General features: G+C 36.6%; 1 protein-coding gene across 2 annotated transcripts; it reads left to right on the top strand.

Annotated features, from left to right (window-relative positions):
• Positions 1-740: 740 nt before the first annotated feature.
• On the top strand, positions 741-11,182 carry LOC122093224 (PHAF1 protein At3g51130-like). Of its 2 annotated transcripts, none has more exons than XM_042663506.1 (15): positions 741-923; positions 1,378-1,460; positions 2,911-2,985; positions 3,678-3,745; positions 3,822-3,927; positions 4,039-4,099; positions 4,294-4,367; positions 4,880-4,942; positions 7,541-7,588; positions 8,568-8,681; positions 8,777-8,876; positions 8,988-9,061; positions 10,352-10,456; positions 10,542-10,603; positions 10,981-11,182. In XM_042663506.1, exons 1-14 carry the CDS (start codon positions 827-829, stop codon positions 10,587-10,589), a joined length of 1,116 nt encoding a protein of 371 aa, XP_042519440.1. In that variant the 5' UTR covers positions 741-826; the 3' UTR covers positions 10,590-10,603; positions 10,981-11,182. The 2 variants fall into 2 exon arrangements, with proteins under 2 accessions (XP_042519440.1, XP_042519439.1); XM_042663505.1 differs by having other exon boundaries at positions 747-923; positions 4,201-4,367.
• The last annotated feature ends 515 nt before the right edge of the window (positions 11,183-11,697 follow it).

Here is an 11,697-nt window from a genome sequence, read left to right as displayed (position 1 = left end):
TTTTTTTGTCTTAATAGATAAATTAAATTTATGTGAGAAGCCAAGAAGGAATACTATATGTTATGCGTAATTCAAGGAGAGACACTGGCCATCATATCTACTTTACTCATGCTTTGGCTTTAGAATATCTACATCTTCAAGTAGAATTAGATAACAAAGATATCGTTAATTTACTTCAAGACTGTAATGAAGTACCACCTCTAGATGTAGATATCAACGTGTGATATAGATAAATCCATCATGTGTTTGATAGATTGGCTATATTCCATTCCTTGGCTTCTCAGACTTTGTGAGTCTGAAGCTAATGGTTATACACGTTTATCACTATCAATAAATTTGTTCTTTATCAAAAAAAAATATTATGTGTGAACCTTTTGGGAAAAAATCGTTTCCAACACCAAAGAGCGTCCAACGATTCGTCCAAGGGCTGTGATTGTTTGGGTGTACATCCCCAGTGTTGGGATGCATGGCCAAACCATCCCAACCCTTGGATCCGGATCGTTGGACGCTTGTTGGAGTGTCAATCGTTGGAGACGATCCGGGTCCGAACCTTTTTCTTTCTTAATACAATTTTTTTTTTTCTTCTTAATACAATTATTGTTTTTCTTTTTCTACAGGAAAAAAGGTAAAAGACGAAATGGTTTCGCACACGAGGGTAGAGAAGTCATTTGCTGTGGAGAGGGACCGAGAGAGACAGAGAGGATGCAGTGCACCATCGGCAACCTTTTCCCATTCCCGTATTATATGTGTGCATATATAAGGAGAACACTTGTTTCTCCCCGAAAGAAACGGACGAAAAAAGCGAAGTAAGAGCAAGCAAGAAGAAATGCTACAGAGAACCAGAAGAAGGTGCGAAAGCACGGCCATGGGAGCTATCGTTCTTGATCTCCGTCCTGGCGTTGGAATCGGGCCTTTCACTCTTGGTAATTTCCTGTCCCATTTTTGTTATTGTATAGCTAAATTATATTGTCGATAATAGGATCGTTGTTCATGGATCATTCTTAAAACAGAACTTGGTTGTATCGAGTGCAGAGTTTCCAAACCTAACTAATCGATTGTTGATTAATTTCTCAATTCCCCTTGATATTTTGGATATATTTGGGTCCAGATAAGTAGTCGTATGACCCCCTTGTGCCTCAGTTGATCTGAATGAATTAGTATGGTTGTTCTAGCTAATTTGTTTTGTTATGTCTACATGTTCCATTGATTAGGAAATAGTTACTCAATTGGGAATTGATGTTTGCATGAATTTCAGAAGCATTTATTCTTTATCACCTGTGTCAATGCATTGCATTGCATTGCATTGCATTGCATTGCATTGCATTGCATTGCATTGCATTGAATTGAATTGAATTGATTACCCACTGTATGATGCAGGGATGCCGATATGTGAAGCATTTTCTCAAATACAACAACAGCCTAACATATACGATGTAGTCCATGTGAAGTACATCGACGAGGTGAGTAAAGTTGATATTTTTTATAGTTGAACTTGTTTTACATGTTAAGCATGATTGGGTTTGTACTAATTTGAGTCATTTCGTATGTGGTATGGAACTGAATGTGACCTTTGCGTTTATTTGGAGAGTTCTTTAAAGAAATAATGTTATCCAGTGCCATCTGGTGGCTTGTCGATCTTGAGATTTTCTTCTAATTTTTCTGGTTGACGTGGGTATTGTCCCTTGTTAACAAGTTATGGTTCACTAACTTATCTTTAGAATGGATTACAAATTACCAATATTCTGTAAGTATTGTCTGACAGGGCAAAATAACTCCTTGTGGGACTTATTTGATGCTTTCACTCATTATTTATAAATTTACAAATGAGAAAGAAGAAATCCATTTACTAGAACTTAAATATTTGAGTCTTGACATAAAATAGTGGTACTATTATATCATTATGGTAAGTTCTGTTTTCTCTTTAGGGACTAGTTATCCAATTACCCCTTTCCAGGATTCTGTCTGGTTCGATATTGGGGATTTGGTTATGGTTTTTCTGCTTGTTGGATTGACTGACTAATCTGGCATCAGAAGCTTAGTAAAGTAAATTTCTACTGGTTTATGGCTAATTGCGTTTTCTTGCCTGATTTGTATTGTTTGGATGAGCTCAAAGTGCTCATCAAATGAAATAATGTTACGTATGCTGAATCTCCATTCGATACATCATGAATGATAATAATAATAATAAAAGGTTTATTGTTCTTGCCTGGAGTGTTTGTTATGAATTTAGTGGAAAGGGTGTTGCAATGGCTGTTGTGTGTGGCTTGGCACAATGGGCCTCCTGATCAGTGCACATGGGACATGATGTAGAAAGTTTCAACTGCATGCATAGGTAGGGTCCTGACTGGATTAGTCATGCCACTCATGCATCAGATTTGGTGGTCTAATTCAATTTGATGGCCCACGTATATTTTATTATTCTTTGTTTATTTTCAATAGCCAACCTGTTTAACTCTTATCTCTGACTGTTTAATATTGACCTTTTTTTTTCTCATGTAAAAAACTTGCTGAAATTTTTTAGGTAGATGCGGAATGGTGTATCTATCTAGGTCACCAAATTTGAGCGCCAAATAAGCTGCCATTTGGTAGATATAAGTGGTTTGTTATGCTTGGCCTGGCAAAAACAGCCATTGTAGTGCCCACCTACTCATGATTTTTTTTTTTAATTCTTCATTTTTGGATATTGTTATCTTGAAAGAACTTTGTGTTTGCAGTGATAATGTTTGGACTTTGGTCATTTGTCTCCTTTCTACTTCAGATCTAAATTTTTATTATAGTCAAAATTTCTTTTCTCATGTGGTTATGTGGTGTTACATGATTTTTTTCTTAATTTGAAAATATTGTTCATCAATTTCTTCTTTTTTTTTTTTTTGGGTATTGAGTGTACCTCTCTTTTCCCATTTTCCACAGGAGCCACTGAAGTTGGATATCGTTATTAGTTTTCCGGATCATGGTTTCCATCTTCGCTTTGATCCTTGGTCCCAAGTATGCTTTTCAACTTTTACCTTCTCAGCTCATCCTAAGATTTTGAAATCCTTAAAGGAAGTTCACATAGTGTTGGGAACAAAAAGCTAGTAGATGAAAGATGAGTATTAGGGTTTGATGCTTTGATGCAGTTGAATTAAAAAATAGTCCCATATGAATGCCTATGTGTAAATATAAAAGGACCACAAGATGCGGATGGCATTCTGATAGGCTGAAAATAACTTTGGGTAGTTATGTTATAGGTCGGGCCTTTCATTTTCTTGGGTCTCATTGTAATGGGCCTAATGTATAAGCCCATAAAGTGGGATTAAATTTAGTACACGAAATTAGTGTCTTAAGTGTTTGAATTAAATTCTACCAAAAATGGTGCACATGTGTATAAAGATACCTACAGAAAGAATAAAAAATATTTGTGCAACCAAATGTATGTTAACAAGATTCAGAAATTCAAAAACTGGGAAAAAAATTAATTTGATTGGGTGTTCTATTGACCCAAAAGGTCTTTTCCGTCGTCACCCAAACATTGGGTGGTTTTCATATTTTGGTGCAAATAACCTATATGCACTGAAATTGGATTTGCATCAATGCAGTATTATTTCAAATATCTAATTTATAGATTGCTATTTGTAACAAAATAAATGTGATTAATGGTGTTTGTAATTGATTGTCTGATCTTTCAAACTTACTGGCAGAGGCTTCGCCTCATTGAAGTTTTTGATGTCAAGCGACTTCAAATGCGTTATGCCACTTCTCTCATAGGGTGGGTCAGAAGTTCTCTCGAGTGTTTTTTTTTCTTCAATGAATCATAGTCATTATATACTGATCCATAATTACAGGGGACCATCCTCTTTAGCTACTTTTCTAGCTGTTTACGCACTTTTTGGTCCAACATTCGCTGGGATCTATGACAAAGACAGAGAGGTTTACACTCTTTTCTACCCGGTAATTAACTGAATCATCTTTTTCTTTATAGTTGCCAATCCCCACCAAAAAAAAAAAAGAAAAAAGTATTGATCCCTTTTCTTTTGGTGTTGTACTTGATGATTTTATTAGGGATTGTCCTTCGCCTTCCCAATTCCCACACAGTATAAAGATTGCTGCCATGATGTGGAAGGTATGCAGTTTGGTCATTAGATCCTTAACTATTCGGATGCATTTATTATCATATCGGATTGTCATCTCTTTCTACTCACTGCTTTGCTTTAACTGTGACAGCGGAGTTGCCACTTGAGTTTCCAGATGGGACAACTCCAGTTACATGTCGTGTCTCAATATATGATAGTTCTAATGACGGCAAAGTTGGTGTAGGGTCTTTAATGAATAAGGCTTTGGCTCCTCCATTACCTTCTGGCGATCTTTACATGGAAGAAGTGCATGCTAAGGTTTGACATCTTATGTCTCATAGATTCCTTTGTTTCTATAGTATTGTTTGTTCTTATATATCTGAAATTATAGTCTTCTGTCTGTGGAGTCTTGCCACTTTTCTTTCTTCTTCTTCTTCTTGGCTTTGGGACTATTTTTATTTCTCTTGCTTAAGTTAAGCATTTTCATCTTCTGTTAAATGTCTCTTTACATTTATATTTATGTTTATTTCTAAATTCATATTCACAGATATTGTTCATTCATTCCTGTTAGGTTAGAGGAAATGCTGAAGGTAGCATGAAGCTCCGACTAAATATTTATCATAGGGATTTTCTGTTGTAGTAGAAAACACAGACTTCTGTAGAAATAGGTGTCTAAAGACAGTACAGAGATGCCTGTCGTATCTTTATGCTTGGTTTTTTACACACTTTCTCATATTTGTCTCAATTTATCCCCAAAACCCACCCTCCAAAAAAAGAAAAAGGAAAAATAGAATAGGTGTCTAAAATATTTGTTTCTGACCATCTTTCAGCTTGGGGAAGAGTTATGGTTTACTGTAGGTGGTCAGCATATTCCTTTTGGTGCATCACCACAGGTCAGTCTATGAATTCTCTATCATCATTATAAGGCATCTTATTATGTTCTTTCTCTATTGCATCATGATTCTTTTTTCTATGATTTTTGTTTGGGTGTGTGTGTTGCCGACACTTCTGTTGGAGTCCCTTCGTGGTAGTTAGATTGTTCATTGTTTCATTGCATGCTCTACTTGTAGAAATTGCTACTATCCTCAACTGTTTAAAATTTACTGTGGTGGTGGTGCGGTCCGGTTGGGGGCAAAAGCCCTATGTACACAAGATCCAAAAGGGGCTTATCAGTGTATATGTATGATTGGGCATGCAAAAGACTTTGCATTATGTTTAGAGGAAGGATAAAACATCCATATCATGATCAAATCATTAGGATTTAGGTATATAGAAGCACTACTCAAGAGTTCATTTGGAAATATTTATGAGAATGCCTCTTGGAATAATTTAAGATCTCAGAAGGCCGATGACCATTGACAGAACATTTGTAAATCATCTAAACCATAGTTATCAGAAATTCCCTATTCCATTTGGTTTCCCCAATTCTGGGTAATGATTCAGAATTTCCCTGAATCCGCTCCTTAGGAAGAAAGGGGGAAAAAAGAGGACGAAGGAGCGGCAGGGGACTGGAGAGGAGGAAGGGAAGCAGGAGAGAAGAGGAAGGAGAAGGAGGGCGGGGAGGAGTAAGCCTATTTTCCAACTTTGTCTGCCCTCTCCGAGTTTTAAACTGATGGCTCGCATGCCTCTCTCTCTCTCTCTCTTTCCATATCCCTCCCTCCCAAAAATTTACCCTATTTAATCCCCCTCCCCAACCTCCACCCCCCCCAAAAAAATATATAATAATAATATATAAAATCTAGCCTATTTCTCGCCTAAGTCATACATATACCTAGAGTCTATAGCCAAAACGAAGGATCCTGCCTTAAAGTTCTGTATTTTGATTATATTTTTTTATCAGTTACACACAAGATTTAAACTTGGGATTGGACAGATTTACCTTTTTTTTTTTTTTTTTTTTTTTTTATGGACCTCTTTAACATCGTACCATTCGATCGGTATCGGTCATACTGATCCGATTCAGGCGATTTTGACTGATCTGATCCAATTTTGAAAACTATGCTTATACGGGGATGAACTAACAGATCTAGGGTCCACAGGCAAAACCAGGAACCCTGACTTGCAACCACTATTTTACAATCTTCTTATTAGGAAATTGGAATTGATGAATGCTTCCACAAAGCGCATCTTATTTGCTTCTCTAAACGATTCATAGTCATTTGCTCTTTACTCTTCCAAATGTTTTCCAGCCATTTCTCATTTTCTTCCATAACCCATCTTAATTGCTTCTCCTCTCTTGTATTTTACCAACTTTTAGGTTTCGGTTTTTAATTCTTGATTTTAAATCGCTTCCTCCTTCTCAGATAACTATGTGCTGAACCAAACCAGTTAACTGTTCGTAAACCTTTGCAGCTTTCCTCTATGTTGAACCATTTAATGACTTAAAAAAGGAACAGGTCTGAGAGGACCTGTTGTGGGACATGTGGGTGATCAATCTTTTCATGTGTTGTTTCATCTTCTCTCCTTGTATTTTTCCAGACATGTGGGTAATTGTGGCCTAGTGGTTGCTGGTCCGAGTCAGGAAACAGCTTCTCCGTGAAGCGAGGGTAAGGCTGTGTACATAATGACCATCCCTGGACCCTGCAGTGGCGCTCGCCTCGTGCACTGGGTACACCCTTCTTTGTGGGTGATCAATCTTTTCTAGTGCTTCTCTCCTTGTATTTTCTCCCTCTTCTGGTATTCTGACTAGCCTTGAAACCTTTTTCCTCCACTTCTAGGTAACACAATGGTAGTGCAAATGGGGTCATCTTGTCTTGGAAAAGCAGTCGTAGGATTCTTTCATTTTTATCCTTCCCATTACCTATGTCTGCTATGACATAAAAGGGACCTCCCCAAAAAATTTCTTCTTATTTATCACAAAAAATGAGAAAGTAAAATGTGTTTGCTCATCTTCTTTTAGTTTATTTTTGCATTTTGGACCTGAGAGGGGCTCCAAGAAATCACTAACTAGAATTCCTCATCTCCAACATCGAAGTCCTCAATGAGTGCTTCAAAATTTTTGAAGGATCAAGATTGTTAAATTTGGTCCTTGAACATCCGGTGTCTTTACATCTAATGCTACACCCTCTTTGTCCTAAACCCATGTAGTGATTCTTTGATCCAAGATTGTATTCCTTCAACCCTTATTTATACAGGGCTCGTTGCTCCCAAGCTTTGATTGAAATATTTCACTTCTTGAGTGCTGTCAGGAGACTTTATTGGAGTTCCATGCATCTTCTTTCTTTCTTTCTCGTAGACAGGTGCTCTACTAGAATTGTTTTGCTAATCTTTTATGTTCTTGATTCCCCTTGGGAACCACTAGTTTTCCTTGCTTGCAAATATTTGTTTTTTCTTCCACCCCCCCTCCCTTATTTTTTTTTTTTTGGGGGGGGGGGGGGGGTTGGGGGGTTGGAGGGTGGGGTGTTCAAAATTTTGGGTTATCAAACATATTGTTGATGATGTAGTGATCACTTTTACATTTCCTTGACACGTTTTCCATGATTTTCCTGCAGGATGTGTGGACTGAATTTGGTCGTCCTTGTGGAATCCATCAGAAGCAGGTGCAAAGAAAATCCAAGATTTATTCATTAAAAAACTGAGATTTTTATGAACTGATTGGAAGAAAGTCTATAGTTCAACAACTTAAAGCTCGAGAATTTGGTTGCTTTGGAAAATTCTTGTTATCCTCATTCGAATTTTGAAAAACATGGCAAATTTTTTATGTTTCTGCTATGTAACTCTTGAATAAATTTTTAATATATTCGTGTGTTAGAAAAGTGACATTACTGATGTACATCTAAAACTAATTGTTTATGCAAAGATGAAGTACTGTTTTGGTAATTTCTTTGTTTCTGGAAGCGCTCCCTTATGGGGAAAGGCTGTATTTCTTGCTTCATGTGCATTGGGGTATTTACTGTTACAAAGTTTGTAACATGAGTGGTTCCCATTGGCTATTTTCCCACTTCATATTTTTCTGGTAAAGTATGAGGTTACTGGTGCAGATGAAGTGGGCAAAAGACATCTGCAAAAGCAAGCATAGCGTGGTTCACATGTTAGCAAGATTAGTTGATTATCTTGCACAAGAAGATTTAGAATTTTGTGCTTTTTATGGAATAATTGGAATTATATTAATTCTGCAAGATGGATGTACTATTTCATTATCCATAATGTACGATTATTACTTAAAGACATTATGAAGGTATGTAAGATTAAGTAGAGTTTATAATATGACAAAGATAAATCAGATTCAGTCAATGGTGATAGGGTGATTTGAACTGAGAAATGAGAAGAAGAATAAGAATAGTACTAAAAAAGAACGAGAATATAATGTTACCTTGGGATCTCTTATGGTTGCATATCCTCTGATTATGTATGGATTTCTGTGACAGTCTATGATTCTTTGTAATTTGAGTTTCACGTGATATGCTCGAAATATGTTTTTGAAGTTTTATACTTCCTGCATTCAAGTCATGAAATAAATCTTTGTTGGTTTTTATGTACGTTGCCATTGTTTTTCTCTCAGTTTTTTTGGCTATGTAGGTTGACCAAATGGTTATTCACTCTACATCAGACCTGCGTCCACAAACAACTCTATGGGGGGATTATTTCTACAATTATTTTACTCGTGGTCTGGACATATTATTTGATGGGAAGGTACTCTTATTTCTTCTTAGTGATGTTATATTCCATTATTTTAATGCAATTACCCTGCATTGTGAAGTTCTCATTTCACCTTCGTCCGCATGCAGACTCATAAAATCAAGAAGTTTGTTTTGCATACTAACTTTCCTGGACATGCGGACTTCAATTCATATGTAAAATGCAACTTCATAATCTACAGTTCTAACGGTAAGTGTTTTCTTGAAAGCCTTTACTTATCACACAGCCTTTCCTAAAATTAAGGGTCCTCACATCGTGTTCCCCACTCTTTGTCCTTTTAATTTTGTGCCTTGTTTGCAGTTGGAGCACATTTTGAGGAAGGAAATGCTTCGAAGAACTGCATCACCCCGAGCACAAAATGGGAACAAGTAAAGGTAAATTGCTCTTTCATCAAAATTTACAAACTTATCTTTCGGAAGTTCTTATATTTTGCATCTCTAAGAAACAATAAACTTCTTTCATTCTGTATCAAGAGAGAACAATAACGTCCCTAAAAGCACTGGTAGGTAAAATTCTGTGAAATACACATTAATTACACCAAATCCAAGTGTCATAACAGAAGTTGAATCTGGGGTTGTTCCATAAAGCCACATTTCTGTAAGCTTCATGATTACGATATCTGATCAAAATTCTCAACTAGGATCCTTCTCATGGTAAAAAGGGGATCAACTGGTTGTTTCCAAGAAATGATGATTGAAGTTATCGTAACTCAAGGACACAGTAATGAACTTATTAATACATTTTTATTTTCTTTGAGAAGAGCCTTTTGGAGTTTATGCAACGGGATCTCCAGCAAACCCAGATGCTGTGGCTCGCTCGATATTTGAAATTGAGAATTTCGAAGCATGTTTTCCCCTAAGTTTTCGTTAGCATAGATCCAGAATTAGTAGTCTTACACTTCTAGGATTTTGAAGCACTATTTTTGGGAATTTATGCTCAAAACCAGGAAATCGTGCTTTTGAGAGGGGTTATCCATGCTGGAGTTTAAAGAAGAGTTCTTGTTTTTGTTTTCAGGGTGCATCCAGATAGTGGTAGATGCACTGATCTGGTGTGCAAGACTGTCCTGTCCTTGGTTTGCCTTCCAACCTTGTGAGAGATGTTTTTAAAACCGGGCTTGTGCAACTTTTCTGGCTTTGACAATCGGCAGTTTGGCAATCTGTCAATGTGGGAGAATTATGAGGACTGTCTCATCATTAAAGTTATGCTTGATATATGATTAAGCATTTGCAATAAAAAACTTGTTTGACACCTAAAGTGGTAATTAGATGGTTGGTTGGAATCTGTGGCTCCTTGAGGTCAGGTCTTATGTGCTGGCATTTGACTGTCATTATTTTTTTCAAATGAGAAATATCTTGTTTAAATATAATTATACAGTACCTCCCAAGTCCAGGAGTCCAACTATCCTGTTTCAATGGGAATGATCTGGCTATTCAAAATGGACGGTTCATTTGTGAAATGTTTTGTGGTAGCCACCAATGTTATCTATGTCTCCCTGCTCTGTTCTTTCGATCATCAAGTTCTATCTAATCGTCTGTTTTTTATGTGAAGTAATTTTAGTATATCGTTTCCTTTTATTCCACATGTCACTTGTTTTCTTTTTTCTTTTTATTTTTATTTTCATGCTGCGTGGAATGATAATGATGAGAATTGTAATCAAATAATAGGAGATCCTTGGGGATTGTGGGCGAGCTGCGATACAAACACAAGGATCCATAAACAATCCATTTGGATCTACTTTTGTGTATGGTTATCAAAATGTTGCTTTTGAGGTATGGATTAGATTACCTCTTATCTTTGTTGAGATTAATGCCTCCATTATGGGTCGTTAAACGGTTGCTCACAAAGTTTTTTCAGGTTATGAAAAATGGGTATATTGCCACTGTAACCCTCTTCCACTCGTGACGAAATTTCACCAGGTATGTCCACCTACCATGTTTGGGTTGATCTGTAGCTGTTGAAGATTCCCTGTCTTTAGCATTCGCCTTGGCTCTTGGAAAAATTGGCAGCTATTTATATTATGGCTTTGTTTTTCTATTTTCATGGAATATTACATCAATGGGCAATTAAAATTCATTACTTTTCCTTCTTGTTCATCAAAAGTTCTGAATGAAACTTCGGATGGGGTAGAACTTAGTAATGTGTCACTTAGACAAAGAATGAGCACATGGATTAGGGTTAACTTGGATCCCAACTTGTCCTTTTGTGATCAGTGCAGGTTTAATTTGGGCATTGTCATGTTGGTTCCTGGTTTTCTTATCAAATTTAATTTGGTTTGGGGATTCCTTTGCTGCAGGGAATGCTTGCATTGTGTACACTGTACAGTTATTGGTGTGAAGCATTGTTTTACTAATTGTCATCAGGGCAACAAGAATTGATGGAAATTGTACAGAAATATGTAAATACAAATTGTATAGTATTGATACTCAAATCACATTGTATTTGATTGAATATCACCTGTAATTATATATATACAATGGAATATCCTTTTCCTGCGAGTTTCTGGTCCATCCTTTCCCTTAAGATTGGTTGCTACAATCACTTCAACGATATCCACCGTGATCGATACTGATACAAAACCGATCAATACCTAAAACCATGCTCTGAGGAACACAGGGCACGGTAAACCACTGATTGGTTTCATGCTCACAGATGCAAGCTTGGGTTAATTAACAAGGCAAAAACGGCATCTCAGGCCAGCTCAGGTTACAATGGACAATCCTCCCAACGGAAGTCATAACCTCCAAAGCTGAAATTAAATCGTTTCGGTTACTTTTTTTTTTTTTTTTTTTTACCCCAAATATTATATGGGACCTGGGATAGCCCCTAGAATTTTATTAAAAAATAAATTAATAACAAAAAAACAAGGGGGGACATAACCCGCCTTACCCTAACCTAGGAGAGACAAGTCACTCTATCATTCTCAAAACCTAAAAGAAAACATTTATAAAATAACTATTACATTTGAAAGACTAGTAAATCAACTTTGTCTTCTCGAATGATGCAACTAAGA

This window comes from Macadamia integrifolia, chromosome 11 (genome assembly GCF_013358625.1).
Source record: "Macadamia integrifolia cultivar HAES 741 chromosome 11, SCU_Mint_v3, whole genome shotgun sequence".
NCBI classification, from domain to species: Eukaryota; Viridiplantae; Streptophyta; class Magnoliopsida; order Proteales; family Proteaceae; genus Macadamia; species Macadamia integrifolia.
This window is presented reverse-complemented; position numbering and strand designations above follow the sequence as displayed.

Bases quoted from the DNA above. Each gene is read 5' to 3' on its own strand.
- LOC122093224 (XM_042663505.1), top strand. From the start codon at position 827: ATGCTACAGAGAACCAGAAGAAGGTGCGAAAGCACGGCCATGGGAGCT. The intron at 2,986-3,677 runs GTATGCTTTTCA...ACTTACTGGCAG, and splicing joins GCTTTGATCCTTGGTCCCAA to AGGCTTCGCCTCATTGAAGT. The intron at 7,589-8,567 runs GTGCAAAGAAAA...TTGGCTATGTAG, and splicing joins GTGGAATCCATCAGAAGCAG to GTTGACCAAATGGTTATTCA.